The sequence below is a fragment of the Mastacembelus armatus genome, chromosome 15 (genome assembly GCF_900324485.2).
Source record: "Mastacembelus armatus chromosome 15, fMasArm1.2, whole genome shotgun sequence".
Taxonomy (NCBI): Eukaryota; Metazoa; Chordata; class Actinopteri; order Synbranchiformes; family Mastacembelidae; genus Mastacembelus; species Mastacembelus armatus.
In genome coordinates, this window is record NC_046647.1 from 5,093,018 (window position 1) to 5,114,148 (window position 21,131).

The following is a 21,131-nucleotide window of genomic DNA, read 5'->3' on the forward strand; positions in this document are numbered from 1 at the left end:
TAGTTCAGGAGGTCTTTAATGTCACTGGTGATCCATGGTTCATTGATAGGATAGCACCGTACTGTACTAATTGGGAGTACAGTGTCTCTACAGAAATTAATGTAGTCAGTGATGATGTTGACTCTCCTGTCCAAGTCATTGTCCAATTCCCACTCCTCCATCAGTACATCCCACTCAAAACAGTCTCTCAATGAATCCCTTGCCTCTAAGTGACCATTTCCTGATAGACCTGGTAATTTAATATTTTTAATATCTTTTTTATCTCACATCTTGCTACTTCTGCCACTCTGCTGTGTACTGTACTTACTGTTGCAACAACGCAATTTCCCCATTGTGGGACAAATAAAGGTTTCTTATCTTATATCTTATCTATATTTCTACTTCTATTGCTAAATATGTAACACAACCTACTGCATTGCCAGCAGAATATAATGATAGATATGTGTTGTCATTGTCTGTTACTTGTGTCTGTGGCTAATTCAAGTACCTGTGTTACTTTTATATTCTTTCATTGTTGTTGAGTTATGGCTAATTTACTTACTACATGTGTCAAGGAAACATTATCATGTGATCTAAAAACTTATGTTTGAAACTTTCTTGGTGGTAAAAGAGAACCTTAACCTGACACTCACAGTGCAGCGAAGTTCAACCTCACAAGTTGAGTCGAATATCCACAAGAGGTGACATGATGAACATGATCTCAGCAATTATAAGATGTTTTAATTTGTTAATTCATCCAATTCTCTCTTTTCAATTTTCCCTATGTCTTCCCTCCTTTCTAGAATAAATCTTTAGAATACATATATGAGTGACATTGTTTATTTCACACAATAAACTCATCACTGAGAACTCCCACTCAGCTCAAAGGCTGATATTATTACTCATTTACTAACTGACTGGTTGATCCACCATCAAGGGATCTGGTGCCCCAAAATTATAAAGACTGTTTATGATACTAATAATTCATAAACCAGATGTTATGAAGATTGTTATGTTTGATAAATTAAATTTTTTATGCTGCTTTTCTTATTTTCAGGTAACAGCATGTAATGGAAAAATGAGTTTCTTTCTTATTCTGAAAAGACAATTTGTCTGCACTCCATTGCTCATCCAACGGGTTGTGCCACAACAAGCAGAAATATGAATTGTACCGCCACGTAAAAGTGTAGCGTTTCTGCCTCCTCATCGAATCAAAGGTGATTATAGTTCTTTGAGATTTAGACATTTGTAACTCGTTATAAGGTACACCTACGTTCATAAGAGATTCAAAGGACATTGGATTAATAAGGGGATTCAATGCTCGATTTATATTTGATAAAATGCAAGACAATGTAGAAAAGTGAATGATGAAAAAGGACAAAAACAGATGAAAATAATGGATTTCTTTCTTCCATGGCCTTTGAGTTTTGCAAGGTTCACCCAAGTCAAAGACATCAAATACTAACATTTAGGCTTGTTGACAGCAAGAGATGTCATATACTTTAAAAACAGAAAAATCAGTAATTTGTATGGTTTAATAAAAATAAAGGCTATGCCAAATGAGATTGGCCAATATGTCATGTTATTTACTCAGTATGAGTGTCCACTGATCTTAAGTCTTCAACTGACTGACAAACCAATTTTTGAGGCCTTTCATTGGCCCCACAAAACACTGACAAAGGATATGCTAACAACACCATCATCTAAATGACAACAAAGCAACAGAACACCCAGCTCAGCTCTAACACACCAGAATACACAAGAGACCTGTACCTCCAGTCTGCTCCTATCAGCCTGGGAGGACGGTGAGGTGGAGGGAGCTGCAGCTTCCGACAACTTCTGTAGGTAGAAAGACAATTTCAGACAGAGGGTTAGAAACAGATGAAGAGGGAAGAGAATGGGAAAAATTAAGGCAAGCAGGAAGAGCAAGGTGAATAGAATATATATAGAGGGAGAGCATTGCAAGGGCAGAAACGTGAAGCAGCAACAACAGAGTTAATTAACAGGACTAAGGTTGGATTTTCTTCCCTACAGGAGGATACTCTTCACTTCAACAGATGCTGCAATGCAAGATTACATCCAGCTCACCAGCTGCCACTGGTAGCAAATTTAGGTCTCACATACCCACAAATACATAGCCACACAGTTATAGAGTGCAGGCATGACCTCTATTAACCTGCCATTGACCTGTGAGAAAGACTGAGAGCAGGCTCGGATTGAACTCTGCAATCTACCAGCAACAGTGGCTGGTTGTTTTCACAAGCCATTTTTATTTCTCCATTCATCTAAGTGTTCTGTAGGAAATGATGATCTTAAATATGTTGGAAATGGTGTCTTTGTCTGACCCTACAGCCATTTTGGAATAAGATAGACAAATGTAGAAAAAGTATAGAAAAAGGGTAATTTGTATACTGATGGTGCTTTTAAATGGATGTTTGAGTTTGTATGGAAGAGCCATGAACTTCAAATGAGACAGCTCTCCAACAATGGGCAGTACATTTCTCTCCAATATATCTTGATATTCTTCTGCTTTCACTGTGAACTGCAGGAATTCAAAGTCCCCTGTATCAGATGCAGCAAGGCAATAACTAAGCCTCATCATGTTTCACAGTGGAGACAGTGTTCATTTCTTTGAAAGCTTAGTTTTTTCTTCTGCAAACATACAGTAGAGCTGATGTGACATACCAAAAAGCTCTCATTTTGTTTCATCTGTCCAAAGCACATTCCCCCAGAAGCTTTGTGGGTTGTCAGCATGCATTTTATCAAACTCTGCTTTTTATGTTTCTCTTTCAAAAGACGAGTCACCCTGGGTCTTCTTCCATATAGCCCACTTTCATTTAGAAAGGGATGTGCAACTGGACACTGCTACACTTTGATCTTGGAGGTCAACTTTTAGCTGTTTCAAAGTTTTTCTCAGTTCCATTTCCAACATTTGAACTATCCTTTTTTTTCAGTGCGTGGTCAAGCTTCCTGTTGTTGCCATGTCCAGGGAGTAGTTTCAGGGACCTTAGACCAAAATAATTTTAGCAACTGTACTGACAGAAACATCAAGATGCTTAGACATGATCTTGTAACACTGAACACATTTGGCAAGCATTTGTTTCCATATAGGTTGAATGTGGTGCACACAATGATACCAAAGCATACAGTTAGTACTTTCTTCCACTTAACCACGCTGAAGGACTGTGATACTGATTAAAGATAATAGCCTGCTTAGAATACCACTGCACTTCTCTTATTTATCACCCCTTCTATGGGCTACCAATTATTTTGTTCTTGGTATTTAGAAGATCTTTGTAGAATAAACAACAATTCAGCTGTTTTCACAGTATTTTATTTTATCCTATGGCAAACCAGGTATGCATTTGGGTATGCATGATAAAAGAGTAACAGACCACTGAATGAGGTATAAGTGTACAAACATCTCTTGACACATTTGTATGTACAGTATGTTTACTTAATCCATACACATGGATGTGGTGGACAAAGTATTCAACTTCATTACTTGAGTCAAAGTATAGATCCTCTTGGTCAAATATTACTCCAACACAATTAAAAGTTGCTCAGTCAAAGTATTACTTGAGTTTTAGCATTATTTTACCCCTTTTTTAACTGCACTTGGAATTTTGGTGAGGATTTTATTTTTCTTTTTGATCAACCTTCCATGACCATGCCTCCCTTCTCTGAGGACGATTACAGCAAACTCCTACAGAAAATTACTATGCTGGAAACTAAAGTGCAACGGTTAGAGATGAATACGGAGATAAATGGACTATTTGCGAAAGAGGACACTACTCTACCACTCTATCATAGTAGCAGACAAGAGCATGCTAGTATACAGCTAACTAGCATTAACAAGACCGAGCAACAGGAGGGTTGTGTCCGGGTAAATAAAACTACTGGTATCAGTCCTCCCTGGAACGCTCTCGGAGCAAAGCCAAAGACTAAATCACTTCCCCCTGACATGAGAGGACAAGCAACAGGCAGAACTCAGAGCCAAGAGATCTGTGATGCGACAGGCTGGCCAGCGTTATCATCCTCCCCAACTCCTATGCAGAGGAAAGCACAGCCATGGATAACAGCTAAAGGGAAAAGGAGCAACAAAACTTCTAAGGAACCAACTGTACAGCTACAAAATAGATACGCTCCACTACTGCAGGAGCAACAGACCAACAAAACTCCTAAGGAACCAACTGCACAGCTACAAAATAGATACGCTCCACTACTGCAGGACCCTGGATCTTCATCTGATCACTTGGACAATCCCCCACATCCACAGAGAGGGGTAAGGTCTGAGAGCACATCAGAAGACAGAAAGCTAAGAGGAAGGCTAACAGGGCCTCAGACTCTGATCTGCCATAAAAGATGTGAGACGAATGTGCAGTAACAACACAAAAGTGCTGTATTTCCCAAAAGATATGGTCTCTGACATAACTGACAAAATCCTGAGTATTTTTGCAGAAAATCCAACTCTGAAAAACCTCGTACTACACACAGGGGGGCAAGTGATATTGTGAAGCAGCAGTCCGAAATCCTCAAAAAGGACTTTAATAATCTGCTAAACACAGTAAGGTCGCTAAATGCAGAAGTTTTTGTCAGTGGACCTCTACCACCAGTCAGAGGAGGAACTGAGAAATTCAGCAGGTTACTAGCACTGAACACATGGCTTTCAACTGCATGTGATGTCCACTCAGTACATTTTATTGACAATTTTAACCATTTCTGGGATCGCAGGCATCTTTTTAAGGGAGATGGATTGTCTCTAAATAAATCAGGAGTAAAAGCTTTCACCTCCAACCTATTTTTCTTCCTGCGTGTTACAACCCAAAAAGCTAGAGGTAAGGAGGGAGGAACATAAGAGCCAAGGTGTTTAAAAGGCAAGTGGGTATTTATTTACTGATCCAGAGGAAATTAGGCTTTCCAATAAAAGAATAGCAATAACTAAGAGAAGGACAAGTTCTGGTGCCAACATAAATCACACGGCAAACAAAATGGAACAAAGCCAATGGCTAATAAGGGACCAAAAAGCACCAGAATTTGTCATATCACCCATAGCTGGTAAAAGTAAAAACAAACACAAAAACAACAAAAGCAATACAACCTGAACACAACAGGCGACCATAAGGTGGGAACGTAGTCCCGTAACACCGCGTTCAATTCTCAGCTACAAGCTGAGAACCCAAAAACGCCTCCTAACAAAAGGGCTATCATGTCTCAGCCAACACGCTTCAAACAGTTCCAAAATTGGTGCCTCGCAACTGGGCCAGCCTGCACCCCCTAATACAGCACATACATATCACAGGATACACACACAATACAGAACATACCATGAGGCAAACAACCCCCTTTTTGGTCGGCTCCTAACATAACACACTGTGTAACACTAATCAAAGCGTCGGAACGGGTAACTCCAGGGTCTGCCTCTCTCTGTGGGACTGTGAATCAGCACTCCCTAAGTACTGGCGTGCGGAGCTGTAGACGTGGCCGGTTGGTGGGGAGCTCAGGTGCTGGGCCAATCAGGTGAGGAGGCGCGGTCCATAGACGATGACGCCACAGCTGCAGAGTCGCGGATCCCTCAGCCAACGGCAAGCACCCAAAAGACATCTCCACTGGACACGGTCGGACGTTGATTCTCATGGTCGATGCGCACACAACCAACAGTACACAGCCACAACATGAGGATAACACAATGAACCACAGCGCGATGCCGACGGAGACAGCACGGAGAGGCCGGGGCCGTAACACCCCCCCCCTCAAAAAAAAAAAAAATCCACATCCACACGTTTCCTTTTTTTCTCTATGTACCCATGACTTACACTAAATTCACATAGTTCATAACTGTCAAAGTTTATAGAAACAGAGAGGATGTTACTCACACTCACATCTAGACAGGGCATCTGCTAGTACATTTTCTGAACCTTTTTTATGGCGAATGTCTAATTTATAATCTTGAACTAGAAGAGCCCAGCGCATTAAACGTTGATTATGATTGTACATTCTACTGAGGAATACAAGAGGGTTGTGGTCAGTGTATACTATAATTGGAAAATGACTAGATCCAACATAGACATCAAAGTACTGGAGGGCTAGGAGTAGCGCTAGGGTTTCTTTCTCTATCGTCGAATACCTGGTTTGGTAAGTGTTGAATTTGCGAGAGAAATAACACACTGGATGGTTAATGCCCTCGGAATCCTCCTGGATCAAGACCCCTCCAGCTCCAACACCGCTAGCGTCTATGTCGAGCTTGAAGGGCTTAGAGAAATCAGGAGCGCATAACACAGGAGAGTGACACAGTAGCGCTTTTACACAATCAAATGCACTTTGACATTCTGCGGACCATACAAACTTTCTCGTAGGACTCAGTAAATTAGTTAAAGGCTGCGCCACAGTTGAAAAGTTGCGACAGAAGGCTCGATAGTAACCTGCCATTCCTAAAAATCGACGTAGAGCCCGCCGTGTAGTTGGCACGGGGAAGTCTACGACTGCACTAACTTTCTCCAAGACAGGACGCACCTGTCCTTGGCCAACTTCCCGGCCTAGGTACAGCACAGTGGCCTTTCCAAATTCACACTTGGCGAGGTTTACTGTTAGCGAGGCTTGAGCGAGTCTTCGGAATACCTCCCGTAGGACATCCATATGTTCTTTCCAGGTTTGCGAATATACTACTACATCATCCAAATAGACACTGCATTCTGTAATGCCAGTCATTACAATGTTCATTAACCGTTGAAAAGTGGCCGGAGCATTACACATGCCAAATGCCATGACCGTATATTGTAATAAACAGTCCGGTGTAACGAAGGCTGCTATTTTGGATGCACGTGGGGTTAAGGGGACTTGCCAGTACCCTTTCAGTAAATCTAACTTCGATACAAATTTAGCAGAACCTACCTTATCTACGCAATCTTCCATGCGAGGAAGTGGGTAGGAATCAGGAACGGTAACATGATTTACCTTACGAAAATCTGTGATGAAACGCGGGGTACCATCAGATTTGGTCTCCACTAAGCATGGGGAGCTCCAGGCACTGCAACTAGGGACAGCCAGCCCATGTTGCAACAAGTAATCAGTTTCATGTTTCATCACAGCACGCTTACTAGCGTTTATTCTATAGGGATGCTGTCTTATAGGTTTAGCATCTCTTACATCTATGTCATGCTCTAACACAGTAGTCCGGGTGGGCACATCACTAAACAAGCAAGAGAAGTCTTGCACTAGTTGTGTTACATCAGTTTGCTGTTCCGTGTTCAAATGAGTCAGACGCAACGGAAAACTTTTCAATTCTTCTGAATTTGCAAGTCTAGCCGTCAGTCGCACCAAGGGACATGTTTTCAGTCCACTGTCTTCAACACCATCCACAACAACATCTCGCACTATGATCGCTGCACTACGGTGTGTCTCAGACGAATGCGGGGCGTTAGCAGTGGGCGAATCTCGAACATAATAACGCTTCAGCATATTCACATGACAGACTCTCTTCTGTCGTCGCCGATCGGGAGTGTGAATTACGTAATCGGTGTCACTGAGTTTCTGTTCAATAGTGTATGGCCCAGAGAAACGTGCGTTCAAGGAGGAGCCAGGTTGAGGTAGAAGTACCAAAACCTGATCACCAATATCAAACTGGCGGTAGGTAGCGGTCTTGTCATAACGCTGTTTCATACCTGTCTGAGTGTTTTCTAACGCCCTCTTGGCAATCTGATTTGCTTTATGCAAGCGCTCTCTAAATCTACTTACGTAGGTTAGTACGTTGCATGATGACTCACTAGTATTCAAGATGGTCTCTTTTACAGCTTTCAGTGGACTGCGCGGAGTGTGCGCAAACACTAACTCAGCCGGACTAAACCCTAGGGATTCCTGCGTTGCATTTCGAGCGGCAAACAATACAAAGGGCACCCCTTCGTCCCATTCTTTTTCGGATTCTAAACAGTACTTTCGGAGCATGCTCTTCACTGACTGGTGCCACCTCTCGAGTGCACCCTGACTCTCCGGGTGATACGCACTGGAGGTCACATGCTGGGCTTTAAGCGTTTTTATAACCTGTTGGAATACATTGGAAGTGAAATTAGTTCCTTGATCCGTTTGAATTATCTGCGGCAGTCCAAATGTTGCAAAGAAGGTCATAAGGGCCTTAATGATAGTGGGCGCAGTAATTTTTCTCAATGGTATCGCTTCAGGGTATCTCGTGGCGGTACACATTATGGTTAGCAAATACTGATTTCCATGGCGTGTTTTGGGTAACGGACCTACACAATCAATGAGAATTTTATCAAACGGTTGCTTTACTATCGGGATTGGACACAGTGGGGCACGGGGAATGGTCTGGTTGGCTAACTGACAAGTGTGGCAACTACGGCAAAAATTAGCCACATCTTTCTTTAGTCCAGGCCAAAAGAAGTGTTGCAAAATGTTTTGGTAAGTTTTCGTAATGCCTAGATGTCCGGACCAGCAATTCTCGTGAGCCACTCTCAGAACCAGCTGTCGGTAGCTTTGTGGCAACACCACCTGTGTCACATGTCTCCATTCATTACTTTCCTCATCGGGCACAGTCCATCTTCGCATCAACACATTGTTCTCTATGAACAACTGAGCATTCCTCTTTTTAGACAAACCTAACCCTAGCGTACTTTCATTACCCACCAGCCCTTCGAAGCACCTTCGGAGGGTTGGATCCAGTCGTTGTAAATCAGTAAATCTTGTGGTTTTCGCCACAGTTTTCACTTCCTCTAGATTAGAAGTAGACTTCATCACGGCCTCTAGTTTGTCCGGCCGAGTTGTGGGACCTTCCGCCTCAGGTTCACCTGTTTCTTTTTCAAATAAGGAACTAAGGAAACTATCGTCAATACGAACATCACTGTCAGCACGGGCTTGGGATCGAGTGACAACACACAGAGGAAATATGGGTGATTCACTACCTGAGTCAGGTGGTATCGGCACCTGCACCACTTCCAGTGATGGTAGCACTTTACCAGCCGCTATGTCGTTACCTAATAGCAGGGTAACTCCTTCTATAGGTAACTCATCACTCACTGCGACAGGGAAGAATCCTGTTACCAATTTGGATGTAATGTGAATCATATGTACTGGTTTAGGTGTATAGCCCATTTCAATTCCTCTTAAAATAGCACTATAGCCACACGCTGATTTTGGGGAAAACGGTAACGCATTAGCCAAAATAACAGATTGAGAACCTCCGGTATCTCTCAACATGGTTATCAGCCTTTGATCTAATTCATTACCCGAGAGTGAAACAACACCTTCCAAGATGAAGGGCTTAAAACATGGATCCAAACCTTCCTTATCCTCTTGCACAATCTTGTGTTGCACTAAACCAACGCCTTTTGTGTGGGCTCTTTGGTTTCGATCAGAACTAACATTGACTTGCTTCTTTTTGAGAGTGGGACAAGCGGCTATGAGATGCCCTATCTGATGACAGTAGTAACACTCCCTTTCTTCCTGTACATTATTTTTCGGTCTATTACCACCCTCGCCCGGAGGCTTGGGGGAACGAGTGATTATAATAGAGCTGAAGGCGGGTTTGTGAGTCAAAGCAAACTCGTCCGCCAGTACTGCAGCTTCGACCAACGTTTTGACTTTCTTTTCATTTAAGTAAGTCACCACACGTTCAGGTAAACATTGCTTAAATTCTTCCAACAAAATAAGTTCCCTTAATGACTCAAAATCATCAACATTACAAGCATAACACCATTTATCGAACAAACAACCTTTCACTCGAGAAAATTCCACATACGTCTGCTGTGGAGCTTTCCTAGTTTTCCTAAATTTTTGTCGGTATGCTTCAGGCACCAACTCATATGCTCTTAATATAGCCTTCTTTACTTTTTCGTAATCCATACTATCTTGTAACGGAAGGGCTGAAATGACCTCCTGGGCCTTTCCATGCACCTTACATTGGACTAATACGGCCCAAATTTCGTCAGGCCAGCGTAAAGCAATAGCAATCCTTTCAAACGCTTGGAAGTACATATCTACCTCGGTTTCTCGAAACACTGGGACCAAGGAAATATTTTTACTTACATCAAACATGGGTGTCTTACTGCCGGCCAGAGGAATATCCGACTTTTCAGACAGTAGCGCTGATTGCTGGGGAATAATCGAGGCAGGCACGGGATGATGGACGGCAAGCTCCAACTGTCGAATTCGGACAGCGGTGTCTGCCTCAATCTGAAGCCTCTTTTCTTCCAAATCGAACTGTGCTTGCCGGGCCCTCTCTTGGGCTTCTAACTGCATACGAGCGAGGCGGACCTTCAGTCGCGCCTCCATCCTAGACCCTGAACCAGTCCATGGTGAAGGATCAAAACGGGGCAGGGAGAACGGAGTCCTTCCTGGATCACGTTGGTCCACACCACGGGCTGTAGCGGCTAGGGGCTCATCCCCCGCCTCTTTACCTGGCACATCCGTGCTGGTACTAGGGTCAGCTTTCGTGGGAGCACCTGGCTCACCAACACTAGGCAAAATGCCTCTTTCAGTCAGAGTTGACACTACCAAAGACTTCAGGTCACTCTTAACAATTGTCTTTGGCAACAAAATGTCAAATTTAGTAGCAATCGCCACTAGATCTACTTTCCTGCATTTTTCCAAGATTTCCAGTGTCGGAGAAACCAAAAACAATTGCACACAATCGGTTGCCATTTTCTTACTTACAGCTCTGCTTTCCAATGGCCTGAAACAATATCCCACTACAATCGGGAACCTATGGGGAAAAGGATCCCGGATGAGCCCCCATTTATGTTACAACCCAAAAAGCTAGAGGTAAGGAGGGAGGAACATAAGAGCCAAGGTGTTTAAAAGGCAAGTGGGTATTTATTTACTGATCCAGAGGAAATTAGGCTTTCCAATAAAAGAATAGCAATAACTAAGAGAAGGACAAGTTCTGGTGCCAACATAAATCACACGGCAAACAAAATGGAACAAAGCCAATGGCTAATAAGGGACCAAAAAGCACCAGAATTTGTCATATCACCCATAGCTGGTAAAAGTAAAAACAAACACAAAAACAACAAAAGCAATACAACCTGAACACAACAGGCGACCATAAGGTGGGAACGTAGTCCCGTAACACCGCGTTCAATTCTCAGCTACAAGCTGAGAACCCAAAAACGCCTCCTAACAAAAGGGCTATCATGTCTCAGCCAACACGCTTCAAACAGTTCCAAAATTGGTGCCTCGCAACTGGGCCAGCCTGCACCCCCTAATACAGCACATACATATCACAGGATACACACACAATACAGAACATACCATGAGGCAAACAACCCCCTTTTTGGTCGGCTCCTAACATAACACACTGTGTAACACTAATCAAAGCGTCGGAACGGGTAACTCCAGGGTCTGCCTCTCTCTGTGGGACTGTGAATCAGCACTCCCTAAGTACTGGCGTGCGGAGCTGTAGACGTGGCCGGTTGGTGGGGAGCTCAGGTGCTGGGCCAATCAGGTGAGGAGGCGCGGTCCATAGACGATGACGCCACAGCTGCAGAGTCGCGGATCCCTCAGCCAACGGCAAGCACCCAAAAGACATCTCCACTGGACACGGTCGGACGTTGATTCTCATGGTCGATGCGCACACAACCAACAGTACACAGCCACAACATGAGGATAACACAATGAACCACAGCGCGATGCCGACGGAGACAGCACGGAGAGGCCGGGGCCGTAACACTGCGCCACAATCTTCCCTCTGCCAAGGACAAGATACAAGGGGAATCTAAACAAAACAAAGAAACACCAAAACATCCAGAGCCAACACTCTCCCCCGAATGCTCTAACATGGAGAGAATTCAGAGAGAGAAAAGATGAGGAGGCCACACCCCTTCCACCAGCAGACACTGTCTGTGAGGATTCACTTCTCACAACCTCGCAAACCCTACATAGTTCACCATCTTCCTTGGGCATCCTATTCCCTATCACCAAGAACCTCGCCAACCTGATGAAGCACATCACTACTGGGCCCAAACTGACCTCCTCCCCCAGTGTCATTTTCACGCCCAGAAGCCCCTCAAAGCGGCATGCTCCACCAATTCCTCAGCAAGCTCTCCTGCAATCATCACAACATCCACCACCCCCTCCTCCACGCCGTCACCGAAATCATTCTTTGTCTCCACAGCCTGATAACAGCACAGTAAGCTCTAAATGATACGTGCTGGGTCCAGGCTGCTGGACCACAACTGTTAGTCATGGCTCTCTCCAGGAAAAGCCGGGGCCCAGTATGCAAATAGCTGTTTCAATCCCAGTTTTGATAGGTAACAGAAAAAGTTTGGTAAATCTACAGAGAAATAAGATTTACCCAACGCATTCTGCAAATTTATGTATCCCTTGGCAACCACAGTATGTCCCAAAACATGGGGAAAATAATGTTTTTAACACACTAAATTTAGCTCTTTTAAATGTCAGGTCTTTGGTAGGCAAATAATTTTTTTTTTTTTTTTATTTTACTATTAAGCACAAGCTTGATTTTATGTTTTTAAATGAAACATGGTCAGGACAAGATAATAATGCTGCAGTTCTTATTGTATCAACCCCTCCAAATTTCAGTTTCATGAGTGAAACAAGAATACATAAGAAAGGAGGTGGAGTTGCCATTTTATTTAATGATAGGCCTCAAATGCAAAAACATATCATATGGAAAGTTTGACTCCTTTGAATATGTTGCTCTTCTTACCAAATCCTCCTGTCGAGCAACATTTGTAACTATTTATAGACCCCCAAAGTACAATGCACATTTTTTTGACGAGTTTGCTAAATTACTATCTATTTTATGCATTGATTTTGATTGCATTGTTTTAGTGGGTGACTTTAACATTCATGTTGTTAATCTCAATGATGCAAGTGCAAAAGAACTCTTGAACATCCTGGACAACTTTGGGCTTTCTCAGCATGTAACAGATCCAACACATATCAAGGGACACACACTGGATCTAATAATCTCTAAAGGTCTTAATATTTCTAAAAAACAAAAACAACCACCCCTGCTCTTTTGAACAAAGGTGAAACAGAGGTAGTCAAAAAGCGGAATACTAACGAGAAGAGCTGTGCATTATTCATTCAGGCTTTTGCACCATCACCAACCATGCCATCAGCCCCTGTTGATGATCTTGTAAGCAGTTTCAGCTCCAAAGTTATGACTGTTATTGATTCCATTGCCTCAATTAAGACCAAGGTATTGTCAGCAAGAAAAAAGTCACCTTGGAGAAATGCCACAGTGGTTAAAATTCAGAAAAGAATATGCAGACAGGCAGAACGCAAGTGGCGAAAAACCAAACTCCAGGATCATTTCGACTTGTACAAAGAGAGTCTTCACAACTATAACCAAAAATTAAAAAATGCAAGGCAATCATTTTTCTCAGAGGTTATCAATAGAAACAGCAATAATGCGCGCACATTGTTTTCTGTTGTAGATAGACTCACAAACCCAGCAGCCCCTCTTCCTTCTGAACTGCAGTCCAAAAAGTCATGCAATGATTTTGCAGCCTTTTTCACAGACAAAATATCAAAGATAAGACAAACTATATCTAGCTGCAGTCCTAGGAACATGACAATATCACCTGTGCCTCATAGTTCTCCAGTGAATCTAGATCATTTTGATCTCCTTGATCACAGAGCTCTGGCAGAAACGCTTCTACAATTAAAATCTCCATCATGCTGCCTTGATATTTTACCAACAATTTTTTTTAAAAACGTTTTTAACAGCTTAGCTCCAGATGTATTGCAGATTGTCAATAGTTCTCTTCAGTCAGGGCAGTTTCCTCAGGCCTTAAAATCTGCTGTTATAAAACCTCTTTTTAAAAAGCCTAATCTAGATGCTTCAGCAGTAAGTAACTACAGGCCAATATCAAATCTTCCATTTTTGGGAAAAATAATTGAAAAAGTAGTTTTTCAACAAATTCACAGTTTTATTGTGCAAACAATCTTTTTAATGCACTTCAGTCTGGATTTCTGACTGCACTTATTAAAATGATTATTATTTTAAATGATTTACATTTGAATAATAATGAATCCAAAACCTCTGTTTTAGTACTACTGGATCTCAGTGCTGCATTTGACACAGTTGATCATGATGTGCTTGATAGACTAGAAACGTGAGTGGCAGTTACTCGCACAGTGTTAAATTGGTTAAAATCTTACTTACAAGATAGAGACTATTTTGTCTCACTTGGTAATTACGAGTCTGAGCGAACAAAAATTAAATGTGAGGTTCCTCAAGGGTCTATTCTTGGACCTCTCTTATTCAATAACTACATGTTGCCCCTTGCTCAGATTATGGAATACTACAACAATGACTACCATACCTATGCAGATGACACCCAACTTTATATATCAGTATCATCTCATGATTATAGTCCTTTAATTTCACTATGTGAGTGGTATTAATCAAGTCAAAGAATGGATGTGCCAGAATTTTCTCCAGCTGCAGACAAGACAGAAGTGATTGTTTTTGGCCCCAAAAATGAAAGGTCAAAGGTCATTGCTCACCTTGACTCCATGTCATTGAAAGCTACAAATCAAGCCAGAAGCCTTGGTGTAATCATTGACTCAGACCTGAATTTTAACAACCACATAAAATCAATCACTAAATCTTCCTATTACCACCTGAAAAACATTGCTAGAATAAAAGGTTTTCTGTCTAAACAAGATGCAGAAAAACTTGTTCATGCATTTATCTTCAGTAGGTTAGATTATTGTAATGGCTTGTTTATAGGTCTTAGCAAAAAGTCAATCAGGCAGCTGCAGCTAATATCCAGAATGCAGAAACACCAGGAAACTGGACCATATCACACCAGTTCTCAGATCACTACACTGGCTTCTCGTTAGTCAAATGATAGTTTTTAAAATCTTATTGTTTGTTTATAAAGCACTAAATGGTTGTGGACCAAAATATATTCAAGATGTATTAGTTCCCTATGAGGTTTCCAGACCCCTCAGGTCATCTGGGACAGGTCTACTGTGTGTTCCCAGAACCAGAACCAAACAAAGTGAAGCAGCATTCAGTCACTATGCTCCTCACTTGTGGAACAAACTTCCTGAACACCTGAGGTCTGCTCAAACTGTCAGCTCATTCAAATAAAGGACTGAAAATAAGGTTGTTTAATGCTGCCTTCAAATAATTGTTCATCCTTGTTTTCTTAATGTGCTTTTACATCTTATTTTAATTTACTTTATTTTATTTAAATTTATTTTATTTTAAATGTCTTTGTTTTTAAATGCCCTTTTCCATGCTTTTAATGTAATTATATGCCTTGTAAAGCACTTTGAATTGCGTAGTGTATGAATGGTGCTATACAAATAAATTTGCCTTGTGTTGCCTTAAAGTGCTGGAAGTACTTAAAAAAAAATCTGAAAATGTTTTTTCACAATGCATTTTCAAATGAGTGAAGTCAAGAATCTTTCTCACACTAGTTTGTTTATTTGCAGTATTTGTACTAGTTCACTGGATTGAATATTACATACAGTTTAGATCACAATAACTAGAGATGTGTTTGTACAGAATCAGTAAATGGGAAACAGAGGAAGCTTTCTTTAGTGTAAACTGGAAGTCACTAGGATTTAAAGCAAAAGCTGGTCTAACTCATCCAGGACTCATGCTAGCTATATTAAACCAGGACAAAACAAAGACTAAACCAGGACTAGGCCAGAACTAAACAAAGACTGAACCAGGTCTCAATCATTACCGCCACACACAGCACAAACTGCTTTATCTGAGTGCGATGTAACTGGTACAGCAACACCAGTGGGGACAAACCTTGTTTTTCTTCTTCTTCTTCTTGGCGGGTCACAACTAGCTTTCAAAGGTGCATACCACCACCTTCTAGAGCCACCAGAGTGTGTATCTTAAGGCTGTGTAAGTGGGACAAACCACACGCAAAGAAGAAACTTAATGAACACGGTCAATTGTCTTTTGGTTTTAAGATAATTTCTCTGCAAAAGTAACGAGTAACAAGACCCTTTATAGAAATCTAGTGGAGTAAAAAGTATTATATTTATCTTTCAATGTAGAAGAGTAAAAGTAAAAGTTTCCCCAAAAAATACTACTCAAGTAAAGTACATATTCTCAAAAGCTGTACTTAAGTACAGTACTCAAGTAAATTTACTTTGTTAATGTCCACCCCAGTGATTGTCTGGAGTCTTAATCTAATAATATAATCTACCCATCTACGTAGGTAGATGGGTAGATTATATGTTAAGAAATAGACATACCACAGAATTGCCAATAAAACCACATGTTACTGTTTTTACATTTCTCCTTTTTAAGGAGTTATGAAATCAGTTTTATATGTGTTGGTAAGTATTTTTTGAGATTTAGTCAGAAGGTTGTGGAGCCAGTTCAATGTCTTTAAAGTTTGGCATTGAATTGGAACACACCATAATGCAAAAAGATACAAAAATAAAATAATATATTTTAAATGCCCATTTACAAAAAATGAGTTTCAATGCTAATGCTTCTTTTTTCAATGCCAAACCTTAAAGACATCGAATTGGCTCCATAGAAATTTCCCTACTCCCTTCAGACATCATGTAAGATGACAGCCTACTGGCTGCAGCCACACACTTAGTTCACAGATTTGACAGTGGTAACAATTTTCTCACCTAACTCCAACTCTAAGCAAGAAGGAAAGTAAGTGTATTAGTTAGTCTATTACTCATATCTTGTGGTTTTCAGCACCTCGAGAAAATTTCAAGCTCTTTACCTGCTAAATGCTCTGCTATATATACCATCTCAAAAACATTGCCAGAATCAAAGAGATCATGTCTAAACCAGACTTGGAGAGACTCATCCATGCATATATCTCTAGCAGGTTAGATTACTGTAACTGCTCATGGGGCTCTCAAAATGAGCTGTAACATTCAGAACGCTGCTGCTTGGGTCCTGACTAGAACCAGGAAGTACAACCACATTACTCCTGTTCTCAGATCTCTGCACTGGCTTCCTGTCTCTCAGAGAAAAGACTTTAAAACAGCACTGCTTGTGTATAAATCTCTTCATGGCTCAGCACCACAGTACGTCTCTGACATGTTGATGCCATATGAACCATCTCGGACTCTGAGACCATCAGGGACAGGCCTTCTACTCGTGCTCAGAGTCAGGAGCAGCATTTCAGTTTTATACAGCTAAAATCTGGAATAGTCTTCCTGATGATGTTAGACAAGACTCAACTCTGACAATGTTTAAGTCGAAAGTAAAAACTTTAATTTTTAGCTCTGCATATGACAAATGAAAGTGTTTTATCTGCAGTCATTCTTTTAATTTTAAGTAAATTAATTATTTATGCTATTTAAAATCTATACTTCAATTTGGTTTTTTATCTTAATTCTTGCCTATATCCTTTTAACTTGTCTTTTATTTCTCTGTAAAGCACCTTGAATTACTCTGCATATGAATTGTGTTTGCCTATTCAATAACTTTTTTATATTGTGCAGAGCAGACCATGAAACCAATGAAAACCAATGAAAGCGGAAAACAAAAGAAGGTAAAAAGCAGTAAGAAGCTATGAGCAACTGCAGAGTTTGGTACAAAATTTCTGTGTTCATCACTATGAGAGATTCCTTTCACATTACATACATTGTTTGATTTGATTACTGCTGCTGTTTTGAAGCACGTCTGTCTGTGCAGTGCTGGGCATTTCCCTTCTCTAGGATGTAAGGTTGTCATGCTCAATATGCAGCCAATCTCAGAGATGACCGACAGAGAAAAAAAGAGTTGAAGGGGAGTAGATGCAGATGGGAAATACACACTATACAGAAGAAGGAAAAAGATGATTTCAATGAAGACATTTGCATGTATGGCATATTAATAGTTCAAGGTCAGAATAATTAAGAGAAAGCATTTTTTTATGGTGAAAACCCCAGTTCTTTAGAGGTTGGTGTACACAAAATCTATCAAGTAAACAATCACCAAAATTAACAGTTTAAACAATAAGTACTGCCATTGTTATTGAAAATCTATTCAAAATCCATGCCAATCCAATCTGACACCTCTCCAGCTACTGCACTCCAAATTTCATATGAGGCTCAAATGATGCTTGTAAATTCAGCTAATCTGAATGGGTACCTTTGAAAGTCAGAGTTACAATCCCATAATATGGGCACATGAATATTATGACCAACTTGGAAAAATTCCAAACCTATCCTTTACATACTTCCCTGCTGCATTGCTGTATGACATCTCATTTAACAGATTTAACTGAACCTTTGCGATGCTACCTTGGTCTTGTCTTTATCTCTAACTTGATTATTCTTTTGCCATCTGGCTGTTTGCTGCATTTCTACACCCAGGAAAGCTTCCACTACATCCCTAAAGATTTGTGCCTTGTCTCAACTTACCTCATTTCAACACAACAGCTGAACAGGCTCATTATTCCAAAAACAGTGAGCATAATCAAGCCATAAAATATCTGTGTTTCTTTGTAGTGTAGTGTAAGAATAAAATCAGAAAGTAAAATGGCATGAAAAAAACATTAGAAAATACAGATATATCACTGGGCTGACACAGAGTAACAACGCTTACACCTACAGGCAATTTAGAGTAATCGATTAGCCTAACCTGTATGTGTTTGAACTGTAGGAGGAAGCTGGCACACCCAGAGAAAAACCCCACAGACACAGGGAGAACAGGCAAACACACAGAAAGGGCCCAGTTTGAGGGGGATTCAAACCCCCAGAACCAATAAGGTTCTGAGGATTTGGTTCTGAGTTTCTGCCTTATTTGCCTGCGCTGGTCATAGGGAAGTAGTACTTATCACTGCATCACTGTGTGGCCCAATACTGCTCCTTCATGTATGTACTTTAAAATCGACTCAGACATCAAAGCGGACTTTGTTCTCCTGTTATCTCTATCTCCTGCCTCCCCAGCCACTGCCTGCTTGGAATATCTCTGAGCACTGTACTCAACACTTGACAAAATGTCCACATATCAAATGATACCATTTTATGTCCAAACATTTGAACTTTTAATCCAGTGAGAAACACACCAAGCACTCCTTAGCATCTAACTGTTAAAGTTCACCAGAGGAAAATGTATTTGAAGGAAGAGGTCACATCACCAACATCACCCCACCTCCTGTTCTTCCTCACTGCCTCCCTCTCTTCCTCCTTTTCTCTCTAAACCACCTCAGGGTGGAAACTAACACTGACTGTACCAGAAGAATGTTTTCTCCATTTTTTTATCTTCCACCATGCCAAGGCTTCAAACAACCGCTTGCTCTTGTTGCTTGTGGTGGTGAAAGGAGTGACGCTGAGCTGTGAATTCTGAGCATTTTCAATCCCCCTACTTATTCTGTTGATGTCTTTTACATCTCCTTTCTCAAAACTTCCTCCTCTTCCAACTTTGATGCTTCCAGAGATGTCGACACGGCACTAAACAGGCAGAGATGGGCTGATGATGAAGATAAAAAGAAAAGAGGCTGGATGGTAAGAGGGAGGAATACAAGGAAAGGAATACATAGAGAGGGCCCAGAATGATAAAGAGAGGGTAGATAACAAGAGGAGTAGTGAGCTGGGTGAAAGAGAATGGACAGAGGTTGAATAGATATTAGGACTGGGCGATAGAAGTGTCTGGCTCTCTGCTGTGGTGAGCACTGATAATAAGAGAGGAAGATGGTTAACATCTCAACTAAAACTTGTCCTCTGGGTGGACCTTTAATAGCTTCATGCTGTTACAGAGGATACTGCAGTAAAGTATAATAGCTTTACAGAGGCTAACAAAACAAGGATTTTGGATTGGGAGAGATGGTTTAGATGATATGTCTAAAGTGTTCAAAGGTACTGAGCGATAGTTGACTTCAAACTATGTTTTGGGGAAAAATTTCTGCCACAAATATACTAGCAAACAGTAATTATAGAGGACATTGTACAGATGTGAATACAAAGAAAAGAGAGGGAAAAAAAAAGAAAAAAGACACATGGCATTATTATAGCAAAAGGTTCACAGGTAAAATCTGGTCCTATTTCACTTTTTTGGTTCCACCAAACAGAAGTGGCAAGCTCAAGTAGTGAATAGAAGTCTCTGATGACAAAGATGAGAAGGTGTGTATCTTATGGACACACCAAAATCTTATGGACGCTGCCTTTCTACATTTGAACCTCAGGGTCCAATTACACTAGCATATAAAACAGCAAAACCATCTATCCATCAAGCCATTATCAATATAGTTTATCTTACTGAGGTTTGTGTCGATGGGGTTGGAGCCAATCCCTGTTGGAATTGGGTGAGAAGTGGGTACAGCCTGAACAAATTGCCTGTCTATCACATAGAGCCAACAATCACTCATGTTCAAATTTAAACCTACAGGCGATTTTGAGTCACCAATCAACCTAACCTATATATGTTTGGTCTGTGGGAGGAAGCCACAGGGGAAGAATATGAAAACTCCATACAGAAAGGCCTCAAGTTGACCAAGGTTCAAACCTAGTAGTGAGGCACCAGAATTAGCCACTTCTCCACAGTGCCACCAGTATAGCAAAAACACAATTGTAGAAGCTTTTTGGAATTATCTTTCTTCCAGAGATAAAATAAATATGTGGTGATCTTTTGTTTGTAGATGAACTTTAGTGAACGTAGGGTTGCTATTAAAATATGTCACACCAGTTGCTAAAATTCTGAAAACACATTTTTATTGTATTCCTTTCTCTGATCTTATTTGAGCGCTTTACTTGAACTTAATTTTGTGTTATGGACTTTTATTATTATTTTTAAATGTATTACCATTCTTTTTGTTTTACTGTTTTTATTCTTTTACTTCTATTGTGCAGCAATTTGTACTTTGAAGAGTGCTTTATAAATAAAGTTATTATTGTTATTAACTTTGAAACACAGACTCACTGTGCTGACCAATGAAAATCAAAAAAAGGCTATCATTACCAAAAATGCTAGGAGTAGTATAGAGGCTCCATTATTCTAGACAGGTAAATATTTTTTGTGCAGAATCAGGTTGCAAAATATGTTGTAAAATCAAAATGTTAGCGCATATATTAACATAATTTTGGCTTTGCTTCTGCATAAAAGTGGCAAAGCATCATCCATCTTTATATAGAGTCAATCTTCTTTTCCTTTCAGCTGCTCCCTTCAGGGGTCGCCACAGTGAATCATCTGCCTCCATTTAACCCTATCCTCTGTATCCTCCTCACCCACACCAACTATCCTC

The 21,131-nt window shown here is 40.9% G+C and overlaps 1 protein-coding gene across 3 annotated transcripts in view; it reads right to left on the reverse strand.

Moving 5' to 3' along the window:
- Positions 1-21,131, reverse strand: part of LOC113131352 (stromal membrane-associated protein 1-like) — a 114,856-nt gene that overhangs the window by 49,952 nt on the left and 43,773 nt on the right. For all 3 annotated transcript variants that reach the window (XM_026308468.1, XM_026308469.1, XM_026308467.1), the window contains exon 5: positions 1,753-1,818. In XM_026308468.1, the coding sequence (XP_026164253.1) occupies positions 1,753-1,818 (66 nt within the window). The remainder of the gene's footprint in view (positions 1-1,752; positions 1,819-21,131) is intronic.